This window comes from Scyliorhinus torazame, chromosome 5 (assembly GCF_047496885.1).
Source record: "Scyliorhinus torazame isolate Kashiwa2021f chromosome 5, sScyTor2.1, whole genome shotgun sequence".
Lineage (NCBI taxonomy): Eukaryota > Metazoa > Chordata > Chondrichthyes > Carcharhiniformes > Scyliorhinidae > Scyliorhinus > Scyliorhinus torazame.
Genome location: NC_092711.1, coordinates 171,894,546 through 171,920,000, shown reverse-complemented (window position 1 = coordinate 171,920,000; position 25,455 = coordinate 171,894,546). Strand labels below are relative to the sequence as shown.

The following is a 25,455-nucleotide window of genomic DNA, read 5'->3' as shown; positions in this document are numbered from 1 at the left end:
ACAAGAATGTTGTCACAGAATTTATTAAGTTAATTGTAATAAGTACAAAATCACAATAATTAACAAAGGCAGTGGATCAGTCCGTTCACTCTGGATCACCAGCTCTCAGCTTCCAGGTGACTGTGGAGCTGTCTCTTGTTCTATTGGCTGAAGCCTATCGTCTTGCTTCATGTTGTGTTGTGCACCGAGCTCCAGAAAATTGTAGCTCATTAACCCTTTCTAGTACCTACCTCTACGCATGGCTGGTAGTATCCTGTGGTTCTGATTGGCCCAAGCAGCCCATGATCAGTCCCTGATTGGTTAAATGGGGCACGATCAATGTCTGATTGGTCTCTGAAGGATATCGGTCACCTTGCTGATGTGTGATGTCACTTTCTCATTGTGGTGTCACTTTCTCATGATTAATATTCGTCAGGCTCATCGTCCTAACTGATACCATAGCACCACTGAATCCCTACAGTGCAGAAAGAGGCCATTCAGCCCACCAAGTCTGCACCGGCCCTCTGAAAGAGCACCTTATCTCGGCCCACTCCCCCACCCTATCCCCATAACCCCACCTAACCTGCACATCTTTGGACTGTTGGAGGAAACTGGAGCACCCAGAAGAAACCCACGCAGACACAGGGACAATGTGCAAACTCCACACAGACATTGACGCAAGGCCAGAATTGAACCTGGGTCCCTGGTGCTGTGAAGAGGTTGTGCTAGCCATTGTGCCACCGTGCTGAGATGACACATCTTCAGGTGTCATGTCTAACTTAGTGATTGCCAATGACTGAAGCAAGTTACTTAAATACAAATAACTGAAAGTGCACAAGATACACAAACTTAAACTAATACAGCAATTCCTACTGAACACAAAATAAATTTGGAACGGTGATCGGTGTGCTACAGTTCAAGCAGCAAGATACACGTTACAAAATATCATTTTCTGTTCATAAATTACATGTTCACAAGAAATAAAAGTCACAGAAACGACATAACTACAACACCATTACAGGAACTGATAAAACCACAATAATGCAGAAAATCTGTTGTACAATTTGAAGGAAAGTGACTCTTTTGCAATAAGTTAAAAAGCAAATACAATTTAAGACAGCATTTCTCTAGCATCGACACGTAGTAATAATAATAATAATAATAATCGCTTATTGTCACAAGTAGGCTTCAATGAAGTTACTGTGAAAAGCCCCTAGTCGCCACATTCCGGCGCCTGTTCGGGGAGCCGTTACGGGAATTGAACCCGCGCTGCTGGTCTTGTTCTGCATTACAAGCCAGCTGTTTAGTCAAATCCTGCAATAACAGAGATTCTCATTCATCATTAGTCTTGTGTAAAACCATAAAATTAAACCTACTTTAGCCGAAGACAATACGGCACAAGTCACTTGTCAAGGACTAGTGCACCTGAATACAGAGACTCAGAGTGAGATACCGTATTGAGTGAATTGATTCATACACTTTGATTCTGTGATAACTGAACATAACTAAAACAAAACTATTAAAATGAATAAACATTGACTTACATAATAATCTTTATTGTCACGAGTAGGCTTGCATTAACACTGCAATGAAGTTACTGTGAAAAGCCCCTAGTCGCCATATTCCACCGCCTGTTCAGGTACACAGAGGGAGAATTCAGAATGTCCAAATTACCTAACAGCACATCTTTCAGGACTTGTGGGAGGAAACCGGAGCACCCGGACGAAACCCACGCAGATACGGGGAAAATGTGCAGTATTATGATCACTGTTACATAGATGCTCCATCACCACGTATTTATTGATTAAGCCTGTCTCACTGCACATGGAGGTCTCGGATAGACTGCTCCCTGGTTGGCTCCAGAAGGAACTGCTCCAAGAAATTCTCCCCAAAAATCTTTATTAACCGATGTTCCAGGCTATCTCTGCCTATCTGACTCTCCCAATTTATATTCGATTAAAGTCACCCATGATTATTGTGGTACATTAATTACAAGCCTTATTTAATACTTCCTGTACACTCTACCTACAATGTAACTACTGTTAGGAGGCCCATTAACTACTCACATGAGACCTTGTAACTTATTATTTCTTATCTCGAGCAAAGCTGATTCCACACCCTGAACTTTCAGGCTAAGTTGATCTCTCAGTACTGAACTAATGTAGTCCTTAATGAACAGGAGCAATCCCATCATCTTTTCCGAGCTTCATGCATTCCAATATGTCAAATACCCTTCAACATTTAGATTCCAGCCTTGGTCACCTTTCAAACAAGTCTCTGTAATGTCTATCAGGACACACATTTATCTCTATCCGTGCTGACAATTCTTTTTTTATAATTTAGAGTACCCAATTCATTTTTTCCAATTAAGGGGCAATTTAGCGTGGCCAATCCACCTAGCCTGCACATCTTTGGGTTGTGAGGGTGAAACCCACGCAAACATGGGGAGAATGTGCAAACTCCACATGACAGTGACCCAGAGCCAGGATCGAACCTGGGAACTCGGCGCCGTGAGGCAGCACTGCTAACCACTGCGCCACCGTGCTGCCCCATCTGCGCTGACAATTCATCCAATCTCTGTCAAATGCTGTGTGCATTTTCAATCCATTTTCAGGGGTTCAATAATCCAATAGGGATTTCAAGTGAAACCTCTTCATCCAGCGAGTTGTGAGAATGTGAAACTCGCTACCACAGTGAGTGGTTGAGGTGAACAGCATGAATGCTGCATGAACAGTTGTATCTTGACAAGGGAGAAAGGGATAGAAGGATTTGCTGATGGGGGAGATGGAGGCTCATGTGGAGCATAAATACTGACAGAGACCAATTGAGCCGACTGGCCTGGCCCTGTGCTGTCAATGGAACAGAGACAAATGTATTTATTTTAGATCTACCTGTAGTAGTATGATAACACTTTTTTCTTGGGATGGAGGCATCACTGGCTGGCTCAGCATTTGTTACCCATTCATAATTGCCCTTGAACTGAGTGGCTTGCTAGGTCATTACAGTGGGTGATAGTTAAGAGTCAACCACATCTGTGTGTCTCTGGAGTCACATGTGGGCCAGACCAGGTAAGGATGGCAGATTTCCTTCACTAAAGGGACATTAGTAAACAGATGGGTTTTTACAACAATCGACAATGGTTTCATGGTCATCATTAGACTTTTAATTCCAAATTTTTATTGAATTCAAATTTCACCATCTGACCTGGTGGGATTCGAACCCCAGAATAATACCTGGGTCTCTGGATTACTAGTCCAGCGGCAATACCACTAGGCCACTGGCTCCCCCATACAATCCAGGATAAAATAAATGCAAAGTCATGAGACTGGCCGGAATGTACCTGTTGTCTAGAACCTTGGTCAGACCGCAGCTGGAAGACTGTGTGCAGTTTTACTGCCCTTGTCGCCAGAGGGAAAGGGCAATAAAGGTTCACCAGACTTGTTCCGGGGATAGCAGGACTGCTCTTTGAGGAGAGATTGGGAAACCTGACCTGTGTTCTCTAGAGTTTCAAATAATGAGAAGTGACCTCAATGAAACCTACAAAATCCATAAAGGAATAGACATGGTGGGTACAGGTGAGGTGTTTCCCCTGGTTGGAGAGTCTGGAACCAGGGGACACAATTTCAAAATAAGGGGGAAGCCACTTGGGAAGGGTCTTGGAGGAGACATTTCTTTACTCAGAGGGTTGTGACAGCTAGGGGGTTACTCATGAACTCATGATGCCTTCCAGACCACCTCATCGACTGTCCTTGGGTCTTGAGTATACATAACTCCCTTATCTTAACCTTGTTACTGGCTGGTACCATAGTCAGAATTCCGTAAGAGCATCCCCCTTTGTGAGAAAGAGAGAGAGAGCTGACTGGTGGTGATTTAATCTGAGGGTCACCACACCTCAGACGAGGGGCAATGTTGAGGAGGCAGGGCCTTCATGGATGACCTCAGCCGGTACGGAGTAGAACCCACGCTGTTGGTGTCGCTCAGTATCACAAACCAGCCATCCAGCCAACTGAGCTAACCAATCCCCTGTAATATTAGTTATTGCCTGTCTCCCATCACACCATTTAATGTTGTTTCTCAGTCCATGTCAGACAACCTGCCCCATACCTTGATAATTTTCTTCTGCGAGAAACACAGAGATAAATTAAACAAAAGATCCATGTACCCTCCATTGCCCATCTCCATGGCAAGGTGGCATGCTTTAGGGTGATCCAAACAGAAATGGGAAGGAAACAGCTCCAATTTCCAAACCAACTTTCAATCTGTGATCCTTGTGAAATGCAAAACCAGGTATTCGCAACAAGGCTCAAAGAGCGTCAGCCCACTGGAGTCAAAGTCGTGAGACCGGCCAGTCCAGCAGAGGAAACTCTCCAACCATCCCCATTGACCAACTGTCAGAATGAACAAAATGTAGTCCAATCACTTGTGACCTTGTTTCTGTCTCAGCAGCTGCGATGAATCACTGAATCCCTTCCCACATTCAGAGCAGCTGAACAAACTCTCCCCAGTGTGAACTCGCTGATGTGCCTGCAGATGGGATAACTGAGTGAATCCCTTCCCACATGGAGAGCAGGTGAATGGCTTCTCCCCAGTGTGAACTCGCTGGTGTCTCTGTATGTTGGATAACCGAGTGAATCCCTTCCCACACTGAGAGCAGGTGAATGGCTTCTCCCCAGTGTGAACTCGACGGTGTGCCCGCAGGTTGGATAACAAAGTGAATCTATTCCCACACTGAGAACAGGTGAATGGCCTCTCCCCAGTGTGAACTCGCTGGTGTGTCTGCAGGCTGGACATATGAGTGAATGTCTTCCCACACTGAGAGCAGGTGAATGGCTTCTCCCCAGTGTGAACGCGCTGGTGTGTCTGCAGGTGGGATAACCGAGTGAATCTCTTCCCACACTGGGAGCAGGTGAACGGCCTCTCCCCAGTGTGAACTCGCTGGTGTGTCTGCAGGTTGTCTAACCGAGTGAATCCCTTCCCACACTGAGAGCAGGTGAACGATCTCTCCCCAGTGTGAACTCGCTGGTGTATCTGCAGGCTGATCAACTGAGTGAATCCCTTCCCACACTGAGAGCAGGCGAACGGCTTTTCCCCAGTGTGAACTCGCTGGTGAATCTGCAGGTGGGATAACTGAGTGAATCCCTTCCCACACGGAGAGCAGGTAAACGACCGATCCCCAGTGTGAACTCGCTGGTGTACCTGCAGGTTGGATGAGGAAATGAATCCCTTCCCACACTGAGAGCAGGTAAACGGCCTCTCCCCAGTGTGAACTCGCTGGTGTATCTGCAGGTTGGATGAGGAAATGAATCCCTTCCCACACTGAGAGCAGGTGAACGGCCACTCGCCGGTATGAACTCGCTCGTGTATCTGCAGGCTGATCAACTGAATGAATCCCTCCCCACACTGAGAGCAGGTGAATGGCCTCTCTCCAGTGTGAACTCGCTGGTGTGTCCGCAGACTGGATAACTGACTGAATCCTTTATCACACTGAGCGCAGGTGAATGGCTTCTCCCCGGTGTGAACTCGCTGGTGTGTCTGCAGGTCAGAATACTGAGTGAATCCCTTCTCACACTGAGAGCAGGTGAATGGCCTCTCCCCAGTGTGAATGCGTTGATGAATCTCCAGCGCAGATGGGACTCTGAATCCCTTCCCACAGTCCCCACATTTCCATCGTTTCTCCATATTTTGGGTCTCCTCGTGTCTCTCTAGACAATCAGTTGACGCCTTGTTCACACACAGAACACGTGTACGATCTCTCCCCACTGTGAATGGTGTGATGTTTTTTTCAGGCTCTGTAACTGGTTAAAGCTCTTTCCACAGTCAGTGCTCTGGAACACTCTCACTCGGGTGTGTGTGTGTCTTGGTGCTTTTCCAGTCATATTGATGTTTAAAATCTTCTCAAGTTGACAGACGAGGCAAACATTTCTCCTTCTAGATTCAAAGTCCGATGATGTTCAGGCCCTGATGAATCGAGTGACTCAGTCTGATCGAGACGTTTAGTTTGAGGTATCTATCTGTAATTCCTCCTTTTCTAATATCCTGTAAAAACAATTTACAAAAGACATCAGTGTCAGTACAGAACAGAAATTAAGAACGGACGGGGACTTTGGTTGCGACATGTCGGGAGCGGCCGCATATGAGGCAGCTCTCATCCGGGGACTTTGTTTTCCATCTTTTTCACTCTGTATTTGAGGGGGTTTGGGGATATTTCAAATTCGTCAATGGGATAAAGCTCAATTACTGTGGCAATGTCCAAGAACCAAGTTTGAGGAAGCCAGCGAGCAAAGAATCAAATCTGTTTCAGATTCTTTTCCAGGCTCATTGGAAACAAAATGGCGGCACCCCCTGCCGAAGCGAAAGTTATAGTGTCTTCAGTTGAGATGCTCATGGGCATCTTAGCAACAGCCAACTATCACCGAGGATCTCCCTATATCAATCGAGGAGCCCCCAGCTCCTATTCGATTGATATTGGCAAAAATGGACAAAACGGTAAAGGGTTGCAGGGCACGGGGCAGCTCTTTCGATGAAGTGTGGAGTGAGACTGTACAGGGTCAACACAACCTCCTCGTGTGTTAGGTGGAGCTCGACTCAGTTCAAGGTGGTGCACAGGGCACATCTGACTAGGACTAGGTTGTGTGGTTATGTTCTCGGGGGTGGCAGACAGGTGAGCTTGGTGTTCTCGGGTCCGGCGAATCATAAAAGGTACCATCTTTTTAACCAGACAAATAAATGTCAGGCTGAGGGAGCAAAGGATGTCAATGTTTTTAAGAGAGAGAGAGACCTGGGCCAAGCTTTGCAGAGTCTGCACCCTCCCTGGATTCACTTCCTTTCCCTTCAGTTGCTGCAAGTCACCAATTGAAATCAGAATGAGAAAATAAATGGAAAGGGGGAGAAAATAAAGTATTTTACTCACAGATGTTGGAGACAAGAGGAAGTATCAGTCTGGGTAAAACTCAATATTCATTCACACAAAGCCCGTGCTCAGAATGGCAGGAGGGCCAAAGTCCTTCCGGTGGCCCACTCTTTCCATTGGTCAGCATTTCAGCGGGAAGTCAGTGGGTGGGCTCTTCTCTGCACATGCGCATTACTGGTTGACGCATGCGGCATTGTCGCTGTTTGGAGCATGCGCATTCGGATTAATGGGCCTGTTCGTTTTGGAGAGCCCGAGCGAAGTGGGTGGGAGGATTTGGAAATACAAAACCCTGATGAATAGTTGTCAGCTCCCTGATTCTGGTTCGGGAAATTCTTTCCCAGGTCCAGGCTCAAGTTAATGCCCAAATTAATTGATGGGGAGGGGAGAACAATAATGTTAGACCCCGCCCCTCATTCACTCTGACTGGCTGAAGGACCGAGCGGCTGTCTCTGTCCTCCAGCCCCGCCCCTCATTCTCTCTGATTGACTGGAGGACCGAGCGGCTCTCTGAGTCCTCCTGACCCGCCCCTCATTCACTCTGACTGGCTGGAGGCCCGAGCGACCGTTTCCGTCCTCCAGCCCCGCCCCTTATTCTCTCTTGATTGGCTGGAGGACCAGGCGGCTCTCTGAGTCCTCCAGATCCGCCCTTCATTCACTCTGCGTGCTGGAGGACAAATCGGCTGTCTCAGTCCTCCAGTCCCGCCCCTCATTCACTGATTGCCTGGAGGACCAGGCGGCACTCAGTCCTCCAGTCTCGCCCCTCATTCACTCTGATTGGCTGGACGACCAGGCAGCTCTCAGTCCTCCAGTCCCGCCCCTCATTCACTCTGATTGGCTAGACGACCAGGCGGCTCTCAGTCCTCCAGTCCCGCCCCTCATTCACTCTGATTGGCTGGAGGACCAGGCGGCTCTTCGTCCTCCAGATCTGATTCCGTTACCTGGAGACTGGGCCGCAGATCCCCGAGGTAACGTCTCAAAATTCCGGCTCCAAATTCACACCCTGGCGAGTCGGCCGTGAATCCCCAAGGAAAGGTTTTTTCATTCAGCTCCGAAAATCCGGACCTCTCAGTCCACTCCCTGGAAACTAGGCCGTGAATCCCCGAGGAAAGGTCTTTATACTGACTGCTCCGAGACTCTGCCCCTCCAAGTCCGCTCCCTGAAGACAGGGAGAAAGAGGCGTTTGAGACTCGGTATTGGGGAATGAGAGAGGAAAGAATGTTCTCCAGGAACTAGAATTGTCTGTTCTGAATTTCTATCCTGTGCTGACAGTGATGTCTTTTGTAAACTCCTTTTACAGGATATGAGAAGAGGAGGAATTACAGACAGAAATCTCAAACGTAACGTCTCGATCTGACAGTCACCAGATTCCCTGGGATCTGACTATCATCAGCCTTTGAATCTAGAAGGGAAGCCCCCCCCCCTGAATGAATCAACATTGCGCCATTCACAGCGGGGAGTGACACGTGTGAACGAGACTTCCAACTAACTTTCTGACCTGGGGAGACACAAAACATGGCGAAACCGTGGATATGTGGGGACTGTGGGAAGGGATTCAATGCACCATCTCAATTTGAGATTCATCAACGCAGTCACACAGGGGAGAGGCCGTTCACCTGTGCTCAGTGTCGGGAGGGATTCACTGTGTTATCCCGCCTACAGACACACCAGCGAGTTCACACTGGGGAGAGGCCGTTCAACTGCTCAGTGTTGGAGGGGATTCACTCAGTTATCCCACCTAAAGACACACCAGCGAGTTGACACTGGGGAGAAGCCGTTCACCTGCTCTCTGTGTGGGAAGGGATTCACTCACTTATCCCATACACCAGTGAATTCACACTGGGAAGAAGCTGTTCACCTGCTCTCTGTGTGGGAAGGGATTCAGTCAATTATCCAGCCTGCGGAAACACCAAAGAGTTGACACTGGGGAGAGGCTGTTCACTTGCTCTCAGTGTGGGAAGGGATTCATTCATTTGTCCAGCCTGCAGACACACCAGCGAGTTCACACTGGGGAGAGGCCATTCACCTGCTCTCAGTGTGAGAAGGGATTCACTACATTATCCAACCTGCGGAAACACCAACAAGTTCACAGCAGGGAGAGTTAGCTCAGTTGGCTGGATGGCTAGTTTGTGATGCAAACCAACTCCAACATCAGGGGTTCAACTCCCATACCGGCTGAGGTTATCCATGAAGGCCCCACCTTTTCAACATTGCCCCTTGCCTGAGGTGTGGTGACCCTCCGATTCAATCACCACCAGTCAGCTCTCTCTCTCTCAGAGGGCAAAGCAGACTCTGGTCCTCTGAGACTTTGGCGACTCTTATTTCACACAAATACAACAAACATAGATTCCTTTAAGGAGCAAAAATCCAACAGGAAAAGTGACTACCGTGGCTAACAAGAAATGTTAAAGATTCCATTAAATCAATGGAGGAGACTCATAAAGTGGCCAAAATAGTCGTAAGCCTGAGGATTGAGAACTTGTTTGCGAATTCAGCAAAGGAGGATCAAGAAACTGATCAAGAGAAAATAGAATATGAGAGCGAAAAACATAAAAAACGACTGGAAAAGCTCCTATAGGAATGTGAAAAGGAAAAGATTAGCAAAGACCAATGTGGGTCCATTCCAAGCAGAGACATGAGTGTTTTTTTTAAATTTAGAGTACCTAATTCATTCTTTCCAATTAAGGGGCAATGTAGAGTGGCCAATTCACCTACCCTGGACTTCCGGTGGCGGCGATGAAGGAGTAAGTCGCACATTTGATGGTTCCTGCTCTGGTCGGACTTTTGGACCTTTCCCCTGGAATTATTTCTGGTTTTAAACGGTGAATTCGGAGGCTGAGGCAATTGGGCACCGTTTCCACGTATTCGTGTACGGAGCAAAGAACCAGAAGTGCACAAAAAGGCAGAAATTAAAAGTTAGCCAAGAGCTGTGTTGAAGCTGCAGCAGGAAATAGCATGCCCGAGGACGGGACGCCTGGGGTGGCGGCGCTGCGACCATCGGAGCAGTTGATGCAGGTCATCCAGGATGGTTTCGGGGTATAAGCTCAATATGGGGAAGAGCAAGATGTTTGTGGTCCAGGCGAGAGGTCAGGAGAGACGACTGCGGGATCTGCCATTCGGAGTGGTAGGGGACAGTTTCAGGTACCTCGGTATCCGAGTGGCGATGGATTTGTGACTTAATTGAATTTGGCCCGGCTGGAGGATCAGATGAAGGAGGAATCCGGAAATGGGATGCGCTCCCGTTGTCTCTGGCGGGCAGAGATTAAACGGTAAAAATGACGGTCCTCCCAAGATTCGTATTCGTTTTTCAATGCCTCCCCATCTTCATCCCGCAGTCCTTTTTTCAGCGGGTCAATAAAGTTATTGTGGGCTTTGTGTCCCCGCGAGTGAAGAGGGCAATGCTCGAGTGGAGTCGGGATCGTGAGCTGGCGCTGCCGAATTTCAGCAATTATTACTGGGCGGCTAATATAGCCATGGTTAGGAGGTGGCTGGCGGGGGGGGGGGGGGGGCGGGGGGGAAGCCGGCGTGGGTGCGCATGGAGACGGCTTCTTGCAAGGGCACAAGTCTGGGGGTGTTGGTAACAGTGTTTCTGCCGGCGCAGTACTCCACCAGTGGTGGTGGCAGCCTGAGAGTCTGGGGGGAGTGGAGGAGACATGTGGAGGCATCGGTGTGGTCCCCAATCTGCGATAATCACTGCTTTGACCCGGGGAGGATGGACAGGGGGGTTCCGAATTTGGAGGAGAGCGGGGATCGAGAGGATGGGGGACTTGTTTATAGAAGGAAGCTTCCCAAGTTTGAGGGTGCTGGAGGAGAAGTTTGCATTGGCGGGGGGAAATGAATTTCGATATCTGCAGGTGCGGGACTTTTTGGGGAAGCAGGTACCAACCTTCCCACTCCTGCCGCTGAGGGGGATTAAGGATAGGGTGGTTTCTAGAGGATGGATAGGAGAGGGAAGCGCCTCGGACATATATAAAGAGCTTATGGGATCGGAGGAGACGCAGACTGAGGAGCCGAAGCAAAAGTGGGAGGAGGCGCTGGGGGGAGAGTTAGAGGAGAGCCTTTGGGCGGACACGCTGAGTAGGGTCAACGCGACCGCAACATGTGCCAGGCTCAGCCGGATCCAATTTAAGGTCGTTCACCGGCCCACATGACAGTGGCCCGGATGAGCAGATTTTTTGGGGTGGAGGACAGGTGTGCGAAATGTGCGGGGGGGGGGGGGGGCAGTGAACCGTGTCCACATGTTCTGGGCATGTCCAAGGCTGAGGGGATTTTGGCAGGGGTTTGCCAACGTCATGTCCAAGGTATTAAATACGAGGGTGGCAATGAGTCCAGAGGTGGCGATTTTCGGGTTGTCGCCGGATCCGGGAATCCAGGAGGAGAAAGAGGCAGATGTTCTAGCCTTTGCTTCCCTGGTAGCCCGGAGGCGGATATTACTGGCATGGAGGGACTCAAAGCCCCCGAAATCGGAGACCTGGCTTTCGGATGCGGCTGGCTTCCTCTGCCTGGAGAAAATTAAGTTCGCCAAGAGAGTGTCTCTGTTAGGGTTCACCCGGAGGTGGCAACCATCCGTCAACTTCTTTGCAGAGAATTAATCGTCAGCAGAAGGGGGGGAAGGGAGGGGGTTAGGTTCGCGTTGATTAGGGGGGTAAGTAATTGTAGGACCAGTGGGAGAGGGAGGTGGTATTTGCACTAGGTTAATATTTTCCTTGTTATGTACATTGTTTATTTTGTTGCTGTTACAATGCCAAAGAAATACCTCAATAAAATGTTTATTTTTAAAAAACAGGGTGGGGGGGGGAGGCCCTGGGGTGGCACCAAGTTGAGGTGGGGGGGAAGATTTCTGGGGGGGGCGGTGTAAGGATGTTGTGGCTGTTCGCTGTTGCCATGGTTGTTTTGTGTTTTTCTTCTTTGTTAAGTATATATTTGAAAATGCCTCCAATAAAACATTTAAACAAAAAGAATCCCGCCGCCGGCGAATGGCGCGCCGCCGAGAACCACGCGGCTGGGGAACCGCAGAACCCCACGCCCTATCTCTCTCGGTACATCCAGACCATCTAACTCGCCCTATCTCTGTTACCAATTCCAATCTCTGCAACGCTCCCATCAATCTCACATTTTCCTCCCACTGGAACCCTCCTGTTCTCTTTACGATCCACTAAACCTTCGCCCATTCCGATCTGAGTTTGTCATTCAGAGGCTACATCCTATATCCTCCAGCTCCTACAACCCTTCCTATCTCTGTGACCTCCTCCAATCCCAAAACTATCCCTATTTCTCCAACCTCATTAAGAGGTATAACCCTGTTTATCGTTGTAATATTCTTCAGTTCCTACATCCCCTCCACCCTCCATAATACCCGTTAGCTCAACTCTTAGATAGCACATCAAATCACAGCAATCTCCTCCAGATGCTGCAACCCTAAAGCCCCTGCAACCCTCCCTTATCCCTGTAACCTCTTCAAGCCCCTCCAACCTCTTTTTTCTGTTCAATCTTCGATGCCCCCAAAATGCACACAGTGCTGTAATCTTCCCCAGCCTCTAACAATACTCACTATTGCTGTATCTCCTCAATTGCTCCCTTGTCAGACAATCCCAATAACCATAAAACTCTCTCCATCCCAGTTACTGTGTTCGAGACTCTTAATACCACCCCATGCCTGTTGCCTTCTCTCAACTGTACAATTCTCCCTGTCTCTGTAACATCCTCCAGCCCCAACAACTCTCTCTATCTCTGGAGCTTCCTCCCATCCCTACAACGCTTCCTATCTTTGAAACCTCCTGTAGATGTTACACCCCACCTGAACTTTCATACATCATACAGCCCCAACAACCTTCCCTATCTCTATAATAGTTCCCTTCCCTACAGTAAAGTAAGTAAGTCGCAATAGTTGCAGATGACCATAGGCTGCTTTCCCCTTTGAGGGGGAGAGCTAACTTGTGGTGATTTAGCCTAACTGTCATGCATTACCCTACATCCCCCACAGCCCTCCCTCTGTCCCCAGCATCCTGCTATCCATATAAGTTTCCCTCTCTGTGTAAAAATTATTTTAGCCCCGACGACCCTCTCTATCTCTGTAACATTGTCTACCCCTACAACACTCCTGAATTCTGCAACCTCCTTCAGCCCCTGTGACCCTCCCTATCTCTGTAACCTCTGCTGTTCTCCTGCTGTGTTCTTCTCCTTTGTAGTTAATATAAACTCCGTATCCTTAAATCTGTCTCATCCGGTTCTGGTAACTTAACGATTTTCAGTAAATTCAGCCTATCAAATACCTCACTGTCAACGTTTAACCCATCATTGTCTCGACTACCTCCTTTTTCACTCTGGCTTGGACACCAAGTTCTTTGTTTAAATAAATTTAGAGTAGCCAATTATTTTTTACAATTAAGGGACAATTTAGCATGGCCAATCCAACTACCCTGCACATCTTTTTTTGGGTTGTGGGGGTGGGACCCGCACAGTCACTGCGAGAATGTGCAAACTCCACACGGACAGTGACCCGGGGCCGGGATCGAACCAGGGTCCTCGGTGCCGTGAGTCAGCAATGCCTTGGACACCAAGTTCTGTGGTAAAGGCAGATACTCGTTCGGTACCAGTCTCCCTCCCTTCATGTCTAAATCCCCTTTCAGTTCCATATTCAGCTCCATGCTCCTTTTACAGCTTTGGGAGCAAAAGTAGTGAAGCAGATTATTATTTGAATGGGTGTAAATTGTGTGAGGTGGATACTCAGCGAGAACTTGGTGTCCTCGTGCATCAGTCGCTGAAAGTAAGCGCACAGGTACAGAAGGCAGTAAAGAAGGCAAATAGTATGTTGGCCTTCATAGCGAGAGGATTTAAGTATTGGAATAGAGATGTTTTACTGCAATTGTATAGGGCATTGCTGAGGCCACACCTGGAATATTGTGCGCAGTTTTGGTATCCTTATTGGATTGGATTTGTTTATTGTCACGTGTACCGAGGTACAGTGAAAAGTATTTTTCTGCGAGCAGCTCAACAGGTCATTAAGTACATGAGAAGAAAAGGGAATAAAAGAAAATACATAATAGGGCAACACAACATATACAATGTAACTACATAAGCACTGGCATCAGATGAAGCATACAGGGTGTAGTGCTAATGAAATCAGTCCATAAGAGGGTCATTTAGGAGTCTGGTGACAGTGGGGAAGAAGCTGTTTTTGAGTCTGTTCGTGCGTGTTCTCAGACTTCTGTATCTCCTGCCCGATGGAAGAAGTTGGAAGAGTGAGTAAGCCGAGTGGGAGGGATCTTTGATTATACTGCCCGCATTCCCCAGGCAGCGGGATATGTAGATGGAGTCAATGGATGGGAGGCAGGTTTGTGTGATGGACTGGGCGGTATTCACGACTCTCTGAAGATTCTTGCGGTCCTGGGCCGAGCAGTTGCCATACCAGGCTGTGATGCAGCCTGAAAGGATGGTTTCTATGGTGCATCTGTAAAAGTTGGTAAGAGTCAATGTGGACATGCCAAATTTCCTTAGTTTCCTGAGGAAGTATAGGCGCTGTTGTGCTTTCTTGGTGGTAGCGTCGACGTGGGTGGACCAGGACAGATTTTTGGAGATGTGCACCCCTAGGAATTTGAAACTGCTAACCATCTCCACCTCGGCCCTGTTGATGCTGACAGGGGTGTGTACAGTACTTTGCTTCCTGAAGTCAATTACCAGCTCTTTAGTTTTGCTGGCATTGAGGGAGAGATTGTTGTCGCTACACCACTCCACTAGGTTCTCTATCTCCTTCCTGTATTCGGACTCATCGTTATTCGAGATCCAGCCCACTATGGTTGTATCGTCAGCAAACTTGTAGCTGGAGTTGGAACCAAGTTTTGCCACGCAGTCGTGTGTGTACAGGGAGTAGAGTAGGGGGCTAAGTACGCAGCCTTGCGGGGTGCCGATGTTGAGGACTATTGTGGAGGAGGTGTTGTTGTTCATTCTTACTGATTGTGGTCTGTTGGTCAGAAAATCGAGGATCCAGTTGCAGAGTGGGGAGCCAAGTCCTATGTTTTGGAGCTTTGATATGAGCTTGGCTGGGATTATGGTGTTGAAGGCTGAGCTGTAGTCAATAAATAGGAGTCTAATGTAGGAGTCCTTGTTTTCGAGATGCTCTAGGGATGAGTGTAGGGCCAGGGAAATGATGTCTGATGTGGACCGGTTGCAGCGGTATGCGGATTGCAGTGGATCAAGGCGTTCTGGGAGTATGGAGGTGATGCGCTTCATGATCAACCTCTGGAAGCACTTCATTACGACTGAAGTCAGGGCCACTGGTCGGTAGTCATTGAGGCACGTTGCCTGGTTCTTCTTTGGTACCGGTATGATGGTGGTCTGAGGAAAGATGTTCTTGCTGTGGAGAGATTGCAGCGAAGATTTACCAGGCCGATTCCAGGGATGGCGGGACTGTCATATGAGGAGAGACTAAATCAGTTAGGATTAAATTCATTGGTGTTTAAAAGAGTGAGAGAGGATCCCATAGAAATTACAAAATTCTAACAGGATTAGACGGGGTAGATTCAGAAAGAATGTTCTCAATGGTGGGCGAGTCCAGAACTAGGGGTCCTAGTTTGAGGATAAGGGGTAAACCTTTTAGGACTGAGGTGAGGAGAAATTTCTTCACCCAGAGAGTGGGGAATGTGTGGAATTCGCTAACACAAAAAGTAGTTGAGGCCAAAAGGTAGTTGTGTAATTTCGAGAGGAATTAGATATCGCTCTTGGGGATAAAGGGATATGGGGAAGGCAGGATCAGAGTATTGAACTTGATGATCAGCCATGATCATAATAAATGGTGGAGCAGGCTCGAAGGGCTGAATGGCCTCCTCCTGCTTCTATTTTCTATGTTTCCACCCTGTCACTTTTTAGATGCCAGTTGAAGTTTTTTGTGTTGATTTGCATGCTAACTGGCAGTCTCCACCCACAGTATTTTGGCCTCGGAGAAGGCAGTGCTGTGAGCAGAATGTTCTCAGACCGAGGCAGTGGGTGGTGCGGTCACAGAGGCTCAGGCCCCAAACAGTAGTGACTGAGGCCAAGGCTGTGAGTGGCTCAGTAATGGGATGGGGGGATAGGAGCAGTGCAGTCACAGAGGCCGTGGCCCTGAGCCGAGTGGTGACTGAGGCCGAGGCTGTGAGCGGCTCAGTGGTGGGATGGGGGGATGGGAGTAGTGGAGCCACAGAGGCCGTGGCCCTGAGCCGAGTGGTGACGGAGGCTGATGCAATGAGCAGAGCATTCATAAAGTCAGAGTCTGTGAGCGGTGTGAACAAAGAACAAAGAAAAGTACAGCACAGGAACAGGCCCTTCGGCCCTCCAAGCCTGTGCCGACCGTGCTGCCCGTCTAAACTAAAATCTTCTGCACTTCCGGGGTCCATATCCCTCTATTCCCATCCTATTCATGTATTTGTCAAGATGCCCCTTAAACGTCACGATCGTCCCTGCTTCCACCACCTCCTCCGGTAGCGAGTTCCAGGCATCCACTACCCTTTGTGTAAAAAAACTTGCCTCGTACATCTCCTCTAAACCTTGCCCCTCGCAACTTAAACCTATGCCCCCTAGTAATTGACCCCTCTACCCTGGGACAAAGTGTGGTGACAGTGGGTGAGACTTTGAGCAGAGCGGGCACTGAAACAGAGGCCATGAGGGAGCAGACACTGAGCAGGCTGTGAGCAGAGTTCTGTCAACAGGGCCCGAGGCCTTGAGTCTTTCTCCCTCACTCTCACTCTCTCTCCTTCTCTTTCTCATTTTTCTCTCTGTGAGTGTGTGATTGGAGCTGGAAGAAACATTCACATCAATCATCACAACACAAGGAGGCGTGTAGGGTTAAATCTGTAAACATTGAATTTAATATAAACAACGCTAATGCAAGCTCGATCAATTAATTAATTAAAAACAAAAATGTAAACCTAATTAAAAAGTAAACTTAATTAAATACATAACATTAAAATTTCTATTTTACACATTGTATATCTATGAACAAAGGCAAATTATATCAGTAAACATTTTGTGTTTGTCTACATACAACTACATTTGTATGAAGAAATTGGATTAAACACAAGTTGAATTTGAGCAAATAATCTGTTTCAGTGGAGCGTTTATCCACGCTGCTGGTCTCCCGCTCGCTGTCTCACTGCTCCGTTATCCTCCTCGCTGATCGAGCGATCGCTGCTCTCACCGCTCCGTTAGCCTCCTCATTGATCTAGCGATCGCTGCTCTCACGGCTCCGTTATCCTCCTCCCTGATCCAGCGATCGCTGCTCTCACTGCTCCGTTATCCTCCTCGCTGAGCGACCCTGCAGCTACCCTGACCACCCTGGGGTCTCTGATGACCCGCGAGACCCCCTGGGTGTCATTCTGCCTGGTCCACCCCAGGGTGGCACTGCCAGGGGGCAAGGGGGCCTTGCCCATAATATGAGGGCGGAGGGAGGGTTTGAAAGGAGGGGGAGTACAGGGCAGGTAAGTAGGGGCCTACGGGAAGTTGGGAGTGGGTGATGGGTGGGGGTCCTGAAAGGGAGACGATGCTCTTCAAAATGGCGGCCTGATCTCTGAGTTCAGCTCCCCAGTGCCAACAGAAATTCTGGGCCTAATCGTCCGGCCTCATTACACCTGTGCTCAAGCGTAACAAGGCCGAGAGATAGCGGGAAAGGCCAAAAACAGTAACCCCGCCAGGTGCCAAACAGTTTGCAATGCAACCGGCCTGCTCCCGTCGGTGAATTCGGAATCCCACCGTAGCGTGGCAGAAACCAACTATCACCGATTTAAGGCCCATTTCCATACAATTAACGAGAGCCACCTGTCATCCAACGGCCTCCTGTCATTTCCCGGCCTTCCCAGCAAGTGGTCACGCCGGCGCCCATTGATACTCCTTTTTCAAAACGTGAACCTGGCGGAAGGGTTTCCGTGGGGAGCCGAGAAGGGGAGCAGCAATCTTTGTGCACAGGAAAGAGACCGGGGAGGGGGGGCTGGTCTTGCCACCCAAGTGCTCGGCGGGGTGTGGGGACTCTCCGCAGGGGTGGGCCATGATGGGAGGGTAGAGGGGAAACTGGGGGGGACAATCCCTTGAGGCACCACCATGCCAACCCTTGAATCCCAATCCCATGCCAACCCTTGAATCCCAATCCCATGTGTCATGCCAAGTGGGGCCATGTAGCATGTGGGAGTCATTGCCTCGTATTCCAATCGAACCTTGATGCCTGGAGACTGTGTGGGGGTCAACACCACACACGCAGCAGCCAACATCCGAACACCCAGGGGCTGGGACACAGCTCCCGGGAGATGATCACGGCCGGAGGGTGGGTTGGTGCCAGGGGGCGGGGGGATTGTCTGGAGAGACAGGCAAAGTGTCCGGGGGTCAGCCCGCATTGTGGAGGAAAGTGACAGGGGCATCAAAATGTTTGTGCAGAGAGTTGTTTAATTTGCTGCACAATATCCCATTTCCGAGAGAGCACCCCCCCCCGACCCCCGACCCCACTCCCTCATCACCCTCTACCTGGCCCCTCCCCCATACCCCAGTGCCCTCTGATCCTCAACGTGCCTGGCCCTCCGAGCTCTACCTCGGCGAATCAACTGGCGAGCCGGCATTCGGGGCGGAAAGCACTCTCGGAAATGGGATATTGTGCAGCACATTAAACAACTCTCTGCACAAACATTTTGATGCCTCTGTCACTTTCCTCCGCAATGCGGGCTGACCCCCGGACACTTTGCCCGTCTCTCCAGACAAACCCCCCTCCCCCTGGCACCAACCCACCCTCCGGCCGTGATCATCTCCCGGGAGCTGTGTCCCAGCCCCTGGGTGTTCGGATGTTGGCTGCTGCGTGAGTGGTGTTGACCCCCACACAGTCTCCAGGCATCAAGATTTGATTGGAATGCTCGGCAATGACTCCCACATGCTACATGGCCGCCTACCCACGTGAACCCACTTGGCATGTGTCAAGTGCCCACTTAACCACAATTGCCAGTTCCCTATTATTGACAGCCTTCAGCTACACAGCCAGAGGCCTCACCAGTCGGTGGGGGTTATGGGTGATCAGTGGGGCAGCCGGACAGGGACAGGGGCTGCGCCCGGCATGCGGTTGGGATCTAAGGGTTGGCATGGTGGTGCCGTGAGTGATTGCACCCCTCGTGCCCCCTCCCATGGCGTCCCCCACCCCCCGCCGAGCACTGGGGTGGTAAGGCAAGCACCCCCGGTCACTTTGCCTTGGCACAAAGATTGCTACTCCCCTCCTCGGCTCCCAACAAAAGCCCTCCGTTGGGCTCCCATTTTTAAAAAGGAGTAACAATCGGACCAGCGTGACCACTTGCCGGTGAATGACAGGAGGCCGTTGGATGACAGGTGGCTCTCGTTAATTGTGTGGAAATGGGCCTGAAGTGGTGATAATTGGTTTCTGCCACACTCCGGCGAGATTCTAAATCCACCTACGGGAGCAGGCCCTGCATCACAAACTGTTTGGTGCCTGGCATGGATCCCCTTTTTGGCCTCACCCGCTATTCACCGGCCATGTTAGGCTTGAGCGAGAGCATAACGAGGCCGGAATATCGTGCCCTAAGTTAATTTGTGGCAGGTTTTTCAGGGAATTTCCCGCCGGCTCTGCCAGCGTGTTCCCCACTGCTATTCAATGACACTTAGACACTTTTTCGTGCCCCGGGGAGTTTCTCACCGGTTTAGCCCACACTTAGGGCCACGAATGCCACGGGCGGGCCGGGTACAATGGAAAAGTCCATTGTCCTCAGGCGGGATGCTCCAGTCGCTGGGCGGACGTAGCCAGAGAGTCCTGCCCTTCGAGGGCGGGATTCTCCGTTCCGCCGGAAGCGCTCCCGTGCCCGGGCAGTTCCTGACGGCGTGGGGTTGCCCACACTGGGAAATCCCATTGGCTGGCTGGCGGACGGAGAATCCTGTGCAGAATGTTTTTAGCACTGGGGAGCTGAACTCCGAGATCGGGCTGCCATTTTAAAGAGGTGCCCTGAACTCCAAGAGAGCTGGAGGTTCACCACACCCCCACTCATTGGCAATGTCAACCCCACGCACATGGACAATACCCCAAACCCCCCAAGTGAAAACACCCCACTCTGTGGTGCTGGGGGTCTCCCCTGCTCAGGTCCCCCCAAGCCCCCTTAGAACATCCCTTCCCTTCCGTGACCCCCACCCATCAGCCCCTATGTACCTGCCCTGCACTCCTCCACCCTTCAAACCGCCCTCCACCCTCATTTCATGGGCATGGCCCCTCGCCCCCTGACCCTTGGCAGTGCCACTCTCACACTCGGGCACCCTTGAACGGTTTCTGCAGGGTGGCAGTGCCAAGGTGCCAGCTGGGCAGTGCGAATGTGCCCACGTTCCAGGGGAGGGCCAGGGATTCACCTGTACTTACCTGACCTCCCAGGGGTCTCCGGTGGCCCCCGCAGGGGCCACTCCGCCTGGTCCACGTTTGTGTGGACCAGCACTGATCGGCACCGGCTGCAGCAAATTAGACATGTGGGCAAGACTGGGGAGAAACTCGCCAACGCCAAAACAACACAACCTATTACTATTCTCAATGATCAATATTTTTCTACAAATGCACTGAAACAATAATATTCAAAGTTAAAATTCACTTTCCTGTTGGGCATTTCCCCATTCCAGTCTGGGCCTCTGACGAGTTTAATTCTTCGGTCCTCTTCCCAGCCGCCCTCGGATCCTCTCTTCAACTTCAGCCTTCCACCTTCTGACGCAAACTGCCGAGCATTCAACGATGTTCCTGGTGTCTGAAGCGACTTGACTTTTTTTCAGTCCTTTCTTCACTTGAGCTGATTTGTCAGCCAACCAAGACTGCATTCTCTCAACAGAATGTGTCAGTAATGGTCTCCGAGTAGACTGCTCACTCTCAGTGTCACTCGGGAACTGCAAACGTAAATGTCCGGTGAAATTGTAGGTCTCTGAGTCCAATAATGATTCCAGGTCGATGTTGTCGTCCATTCCTCTCGCTGTGGTATTGTCCATTATGGCTCCCTCAATGTTGCTCAGCAGTGAGTCATTCTCACCGCTGCTCGGGAATTGCACGAATAAAAATCCGGTGGACCTGAAGCTCCCAGCGTCCGACGAAGATTCTAGATCGATACTGTCCATTTCTTCATCATCTATAAAATTTGCAACGGCTCCAACTGGGGTATTGTCCACAGTGGCTCCCTCAGTGTTGCTGAGCAGTGAGGTTTGGTCCTCTGGATGGTGATCGATGGCAACAGAGGAGACCTCACCGGCAGATCTGTCTTCCACATCACTACTGCCATTGACGCTATTTTCCTGCCGTTCAATGGGGCATTCAATGTCATCAAGATTAACAGCTGGAGTAAGAGATTCAACCATTGGTTCAGGTGCGCTGCTTGTCCACGTCGATCATTTTACAGTCTCTCACACCTTCGCTGATCTCCAGGGAAACTCCCAGATCCTGCTGGTCATTCTGGCCGCTCGGTACCAGGATCACCCTCCTCCACAACAGCTGACCTTTGATCTCTGACACGAGGGCCTAGAGGCTCAGCTCCTCTTCTGGCTGTTAGGTTCCAACTTCGATCTCCTCTGCAGACACAACAGCAGCTGAGGTATTTTGACTGTTGACACGTTGTGCCTGATCTCCACCGGGGATAATTTCTTCAATTTCAACAGTATTCACTTCATCAATCTTTGCGGTAGAAACGGAACAAACTGCTCCGTGTATTTTACCATTTGCCCAACAATATATAATCCACGTAGTCACGATCATTGTTCTGAGTGCTTGGATATAATGTTCACTCTTAGCAATAGTTTTCTGTATGAGCAGTTGGCTCAATGGTAAAGATTCTGTCAACAGTGAGTTAAACTGGGTAACTATGGAAAGAGGTGATGCGGAATGACGTAAACAAACATGGTGGGTACCGTGACATCACAGAACTCTGTCACAATAGCATCATACCCGACAGTGTGATGTCACAGGGACCACAATTCCCCAATTTAGAGAATCAAGTCAGGAAGCAAAGAACAAGGGGCAGAATTCTCTGTTTGAGAGGCTAAGTGTAGACACCAGGACTGAATGGGAGGTGTTCCCCGGTCCTGATGGGGGCGTGACTGCCGGAGCCATTTAGGACATGCTAATGTGGCAGCACTCACACCACGTGGCACTAGTGCAATTCCAAAGCAGGCCCCAAGATTCACGGATACAGAGCTTGAGCTTTTACTGGATGCCATGGAGGAGAGGTAGGACACGCTGTTCCCTGAGGTGGGAAGGAGGTTGTCACCCACAGTATGAGGCAGGAGAAGTTGGCCCACAACAGATGGGAGAATTCCCAGACAGGCGGTGGGGTGTCGGATATCAGAGTCCTCACCTCCTACGAGGAACAGGCCCCGGAGGTCGCCGGGGCTGCTGTGGACAGATCTGTCATCGACGTAGAGGTTGCCGCAGAGATCTCCGTTCCACCGGCCCTCACCCAGATGACCTGTCACACGTGAGTTGTTAATGCCATACAGCCTGACCCATCCCTCCCACTGACCACATATGTCCATTCTCCTGCAGGCTCCTCATCTGACAGTGCCGGCCATCCAGGGTGGTACCCCCTCCCCACCCCCCCGAGTGTATCGAGACCAATGACCCTCACAATTAGATTACCACTTTGCAGTGGATTGAGCAAAGCCTCACCTTGATGGTTCAACACCGCACTGAAATATATCCAATCACATCCCAGTCTTGACTTGCGAGGAAGTGCAGCCAGGTCCGATGATGAAAATGGAGTAATGGCCTGTGGCAGTGTGACTGTTCTCAGTGTGCTCCCACTTCTGAACACTTGTGCCCCTCCCTCTGTCAGATCTGGACAAGCTGCCTCCTGTCCTAATGACCAATTCTCTCTAACACACTGCTGCTGCCTCACAGAGCCAAGGACCCTGGTTCGATCCTGGCCCCGGGTAACTACCTGTGTGGGGTTTGCACATTCTCCCCGTGTCAGTGTGGGTCTCATCCCCACAACTAAAAGCTGTGCAGGGCAGGTGGATTGGCCGCGCTCAATTGCCTCTTTAGTGGATGTTTTTTAATGTCTCTCTAATATTCTCCAACCCCTGATTTTATCCTCAGCTCTTGCAACCCTCCCCATAACTGTAACTTGATACAGAGCCAACGATCCTCAACAACTGCGTCAGCTTCTTCAGCCCTTATTACACTCCCTGGGCGGAATTCTCTATAGCCCGCCGCCAAAATTGGGATTCGCTATCGGGTGGAGAATGGCTTCCGACGCCAGAGTCGGGGCAGGCGCCGGTTTGACGCTGGTTCACGATGCTTCGCCCCCTCCAAATTGGCGTCATTGGGATGCATGGCACGCACAGTCGCAAGGCCGTTGCCACATCATCAGCCGGCCCACCCGCGATGATCCGTCTCCGATGGGCCCAGTTCCAAACGGCACGGGCCACGTGTGGTCCCAGCGGTCGTGAACCTGGTGTGCCGGCTGCGAACAGTGTCCTGCGCCGCCACATTGGGCCAGGATCCGTGCCTCTGGCCGGGGGCGTCTGCTAGGGCTGGAGGGAGTGGTGGGGGGTGGCCAGGGGGTGGGCTGTGGGGTTGAGGTGGGTGGGTATGCAGTCCAGCACGGCCGGCGGCATGTTTTCCAGCACGACCAGTGCAGCTTGTCAGCCCTGCGCATGGGCGGCCCGGGACCCGGCCATTCTCCAGCCGGTTTCTGCACGATCCATGGGTGCTCCACGTGACGCTGGTGCTAGCCTCTCCCCGGGACCAGAATCGTTGAGGGGTTCGTGCCAATTTTTCCATCGTCAAAAATCTGCAGATCCTCCGTTGGCACCGGCACTTAGCCTCAGGAATGGAGAACTCCGCCCCCTATCTCTATTACCACCTCCAGACCATCGATCTCTGTTCCCAACTCCAACCACTACAACCCTCCCAATCAATTAACATTTTCACCCCTTGATCCCTCCATTTCTCTTTAAGATTCTCCAAACCTACGGCCCTTCTGATCTGCGTTCGTCATTCATGGCTACAACCTATATCCTCCAGCTCCTACAACCCTTCCTAGCTCTGTAAAATCCACCAATCCCTATAACTGTCCCTATTTCTGTAATCTCATTCAGAGACTATAACCCTCTCTATCTTTGTAATATTCTGCACCTCCTACAACCGGTACAACATCTGCAATACTGTAAGAACACCCCCAGTTTTAAGCTCTTCCTGCCTGCTATGTGTATTCTCTTGTAGCTCTCCTCTGAGATAGCACATCCTATCTCAGCAATCTCCTTCAAATCCTATAACCCTACAGTCCCGACAACCCTACCTACCTCTGTAATCTCCTCCAGCCCCTCCAACCTTCCCTATCTCCCGTAAAATCCTCTGTTTCCCCACGTTGCACACAGAGCTGTAATCTTCCCCAGCCTCTAAAAATACTCACTATTGTTGTATCTCCTCAATTGCTTTCAAATGCTCCCCTTTGTCTGAAATCCCCAACAGCCATAAACCCCGCTCCATCCCAGTAACTGTCTTCGGTCTCTTAATACCGCCCAATGTCTGTAACCTTCTTGTCAAGCTCCCAGTATTTCATCCTTTATACTCCGTGTATGGTTTGGGTCCTGTTAGGCGGCCTGGCCACCACTCCCACAATGACTTCTGGCATTCATCATTTCTGATCGCTACACAAAACCCTTTTCCTGTACGTTGTCTTCCCTCTCTACTGTGCTAATACCACCATTGATTAACAGAGCCACCCAGCCAATGTTTCCTACCTCCTGTCCTTGCTAAATGTCATCAGTTGTTGTTACAATTCTGGAATCAATTATTAAGGAAGTCTTAACAGTGCAATTTGTATTGTATGATTAGAACAAGTCAACACGGTTTTACCAAAGGAAACCCTGTAAGTCAACGTTATTCGAGTTCTTTAGAGGATGTAAATAACAGGTGAGATAAAGAACAGTAGATGTAATCTACTGTATTTCCAAACTGCATTTGATAAAGTGGCACAGAAATGGTAAAAAGGCATAATAAGGGCTCACGGAGTTGGGGGCAAGATGGTTTGAGGATTGGTTAGAATAGTAATCAGAAACTGGGCATATGGAGAGCATTTCCAAGTTGGCAGACAGTAAACGTTCCGTACCACAAGAATCAGTGCTGGGTCTCGGCTATTTACATTTATATTATTACTTAGAAAAAGAGACAGAGTAACGTATGTGTGATAAACCTCACGAGGACCACGGGGGATCGCTGATTTGTAGAATTCAAGTTCCCGTAGTGAGTGGGCGGAGGCTGGCCCCACTGGGGTTCGTTCAGATCTTTAAATGTAGCCCCCAGAACCAGACCGACAGTTGCCGATAGTCCAGGGCTGTGACGTTTGTTTTGTGCTGCGATAGCGGTTTTATTTTCAGTTTAAAATAAACCCGTTTGGCCTTTCACTCCGCTCGTCCTGTAATTATTACAATGTGCAAGTTTTCTGATGATACAAAGCTCAGTGGAAAGGTAAGCTGTGGGTGGGTATGGAAACTGCAAAGAGACATGGACAGGTAAATGGAGTGGGCAACAAGATAGCAGATGGAGTATCATTTAGGAAAGTGTGAAGTTATTTACTTTGGTTGTCAGAAAAGAACAGTAAT

General features: G+C 49.9%; 1 protein-coding gene and 1 long non-coding RNA gene across 2 annotated transcripts in view; both read right to left on the bottom strand.

The window, feature by feature from the left end:
- Positions 1-25,455, bottom strand: part of LOC140420686 (uncharacterized) — a 105,300-nt gene that overhangs the window by 15,233 nt on the left and 64,612 nt on the right. The gene's annotated exons all lie outside the window — the stretch shown is intronic.
- On the bottom strand, positions 8-7,341 carry LOC140420683 (uncharacterized). Its single transcript, XM_072504680.1, has 2 exons — positions 6,890-7,341; positions 8-6,015 (listed from the first exon to the last, which is right to left on the bottom strand). The coding sequence occupies exon 2, from the start codon at positions 5,656-5,658 to the stop codon at positions 4,396-4,398; it is 1,263 nt and encodes a 420-aa protein (XP_072360781.1). The 5' UTR covers positions 5,659-6,015; positions 6,890-7,341; the 3' UTR covers positions 8-4,395.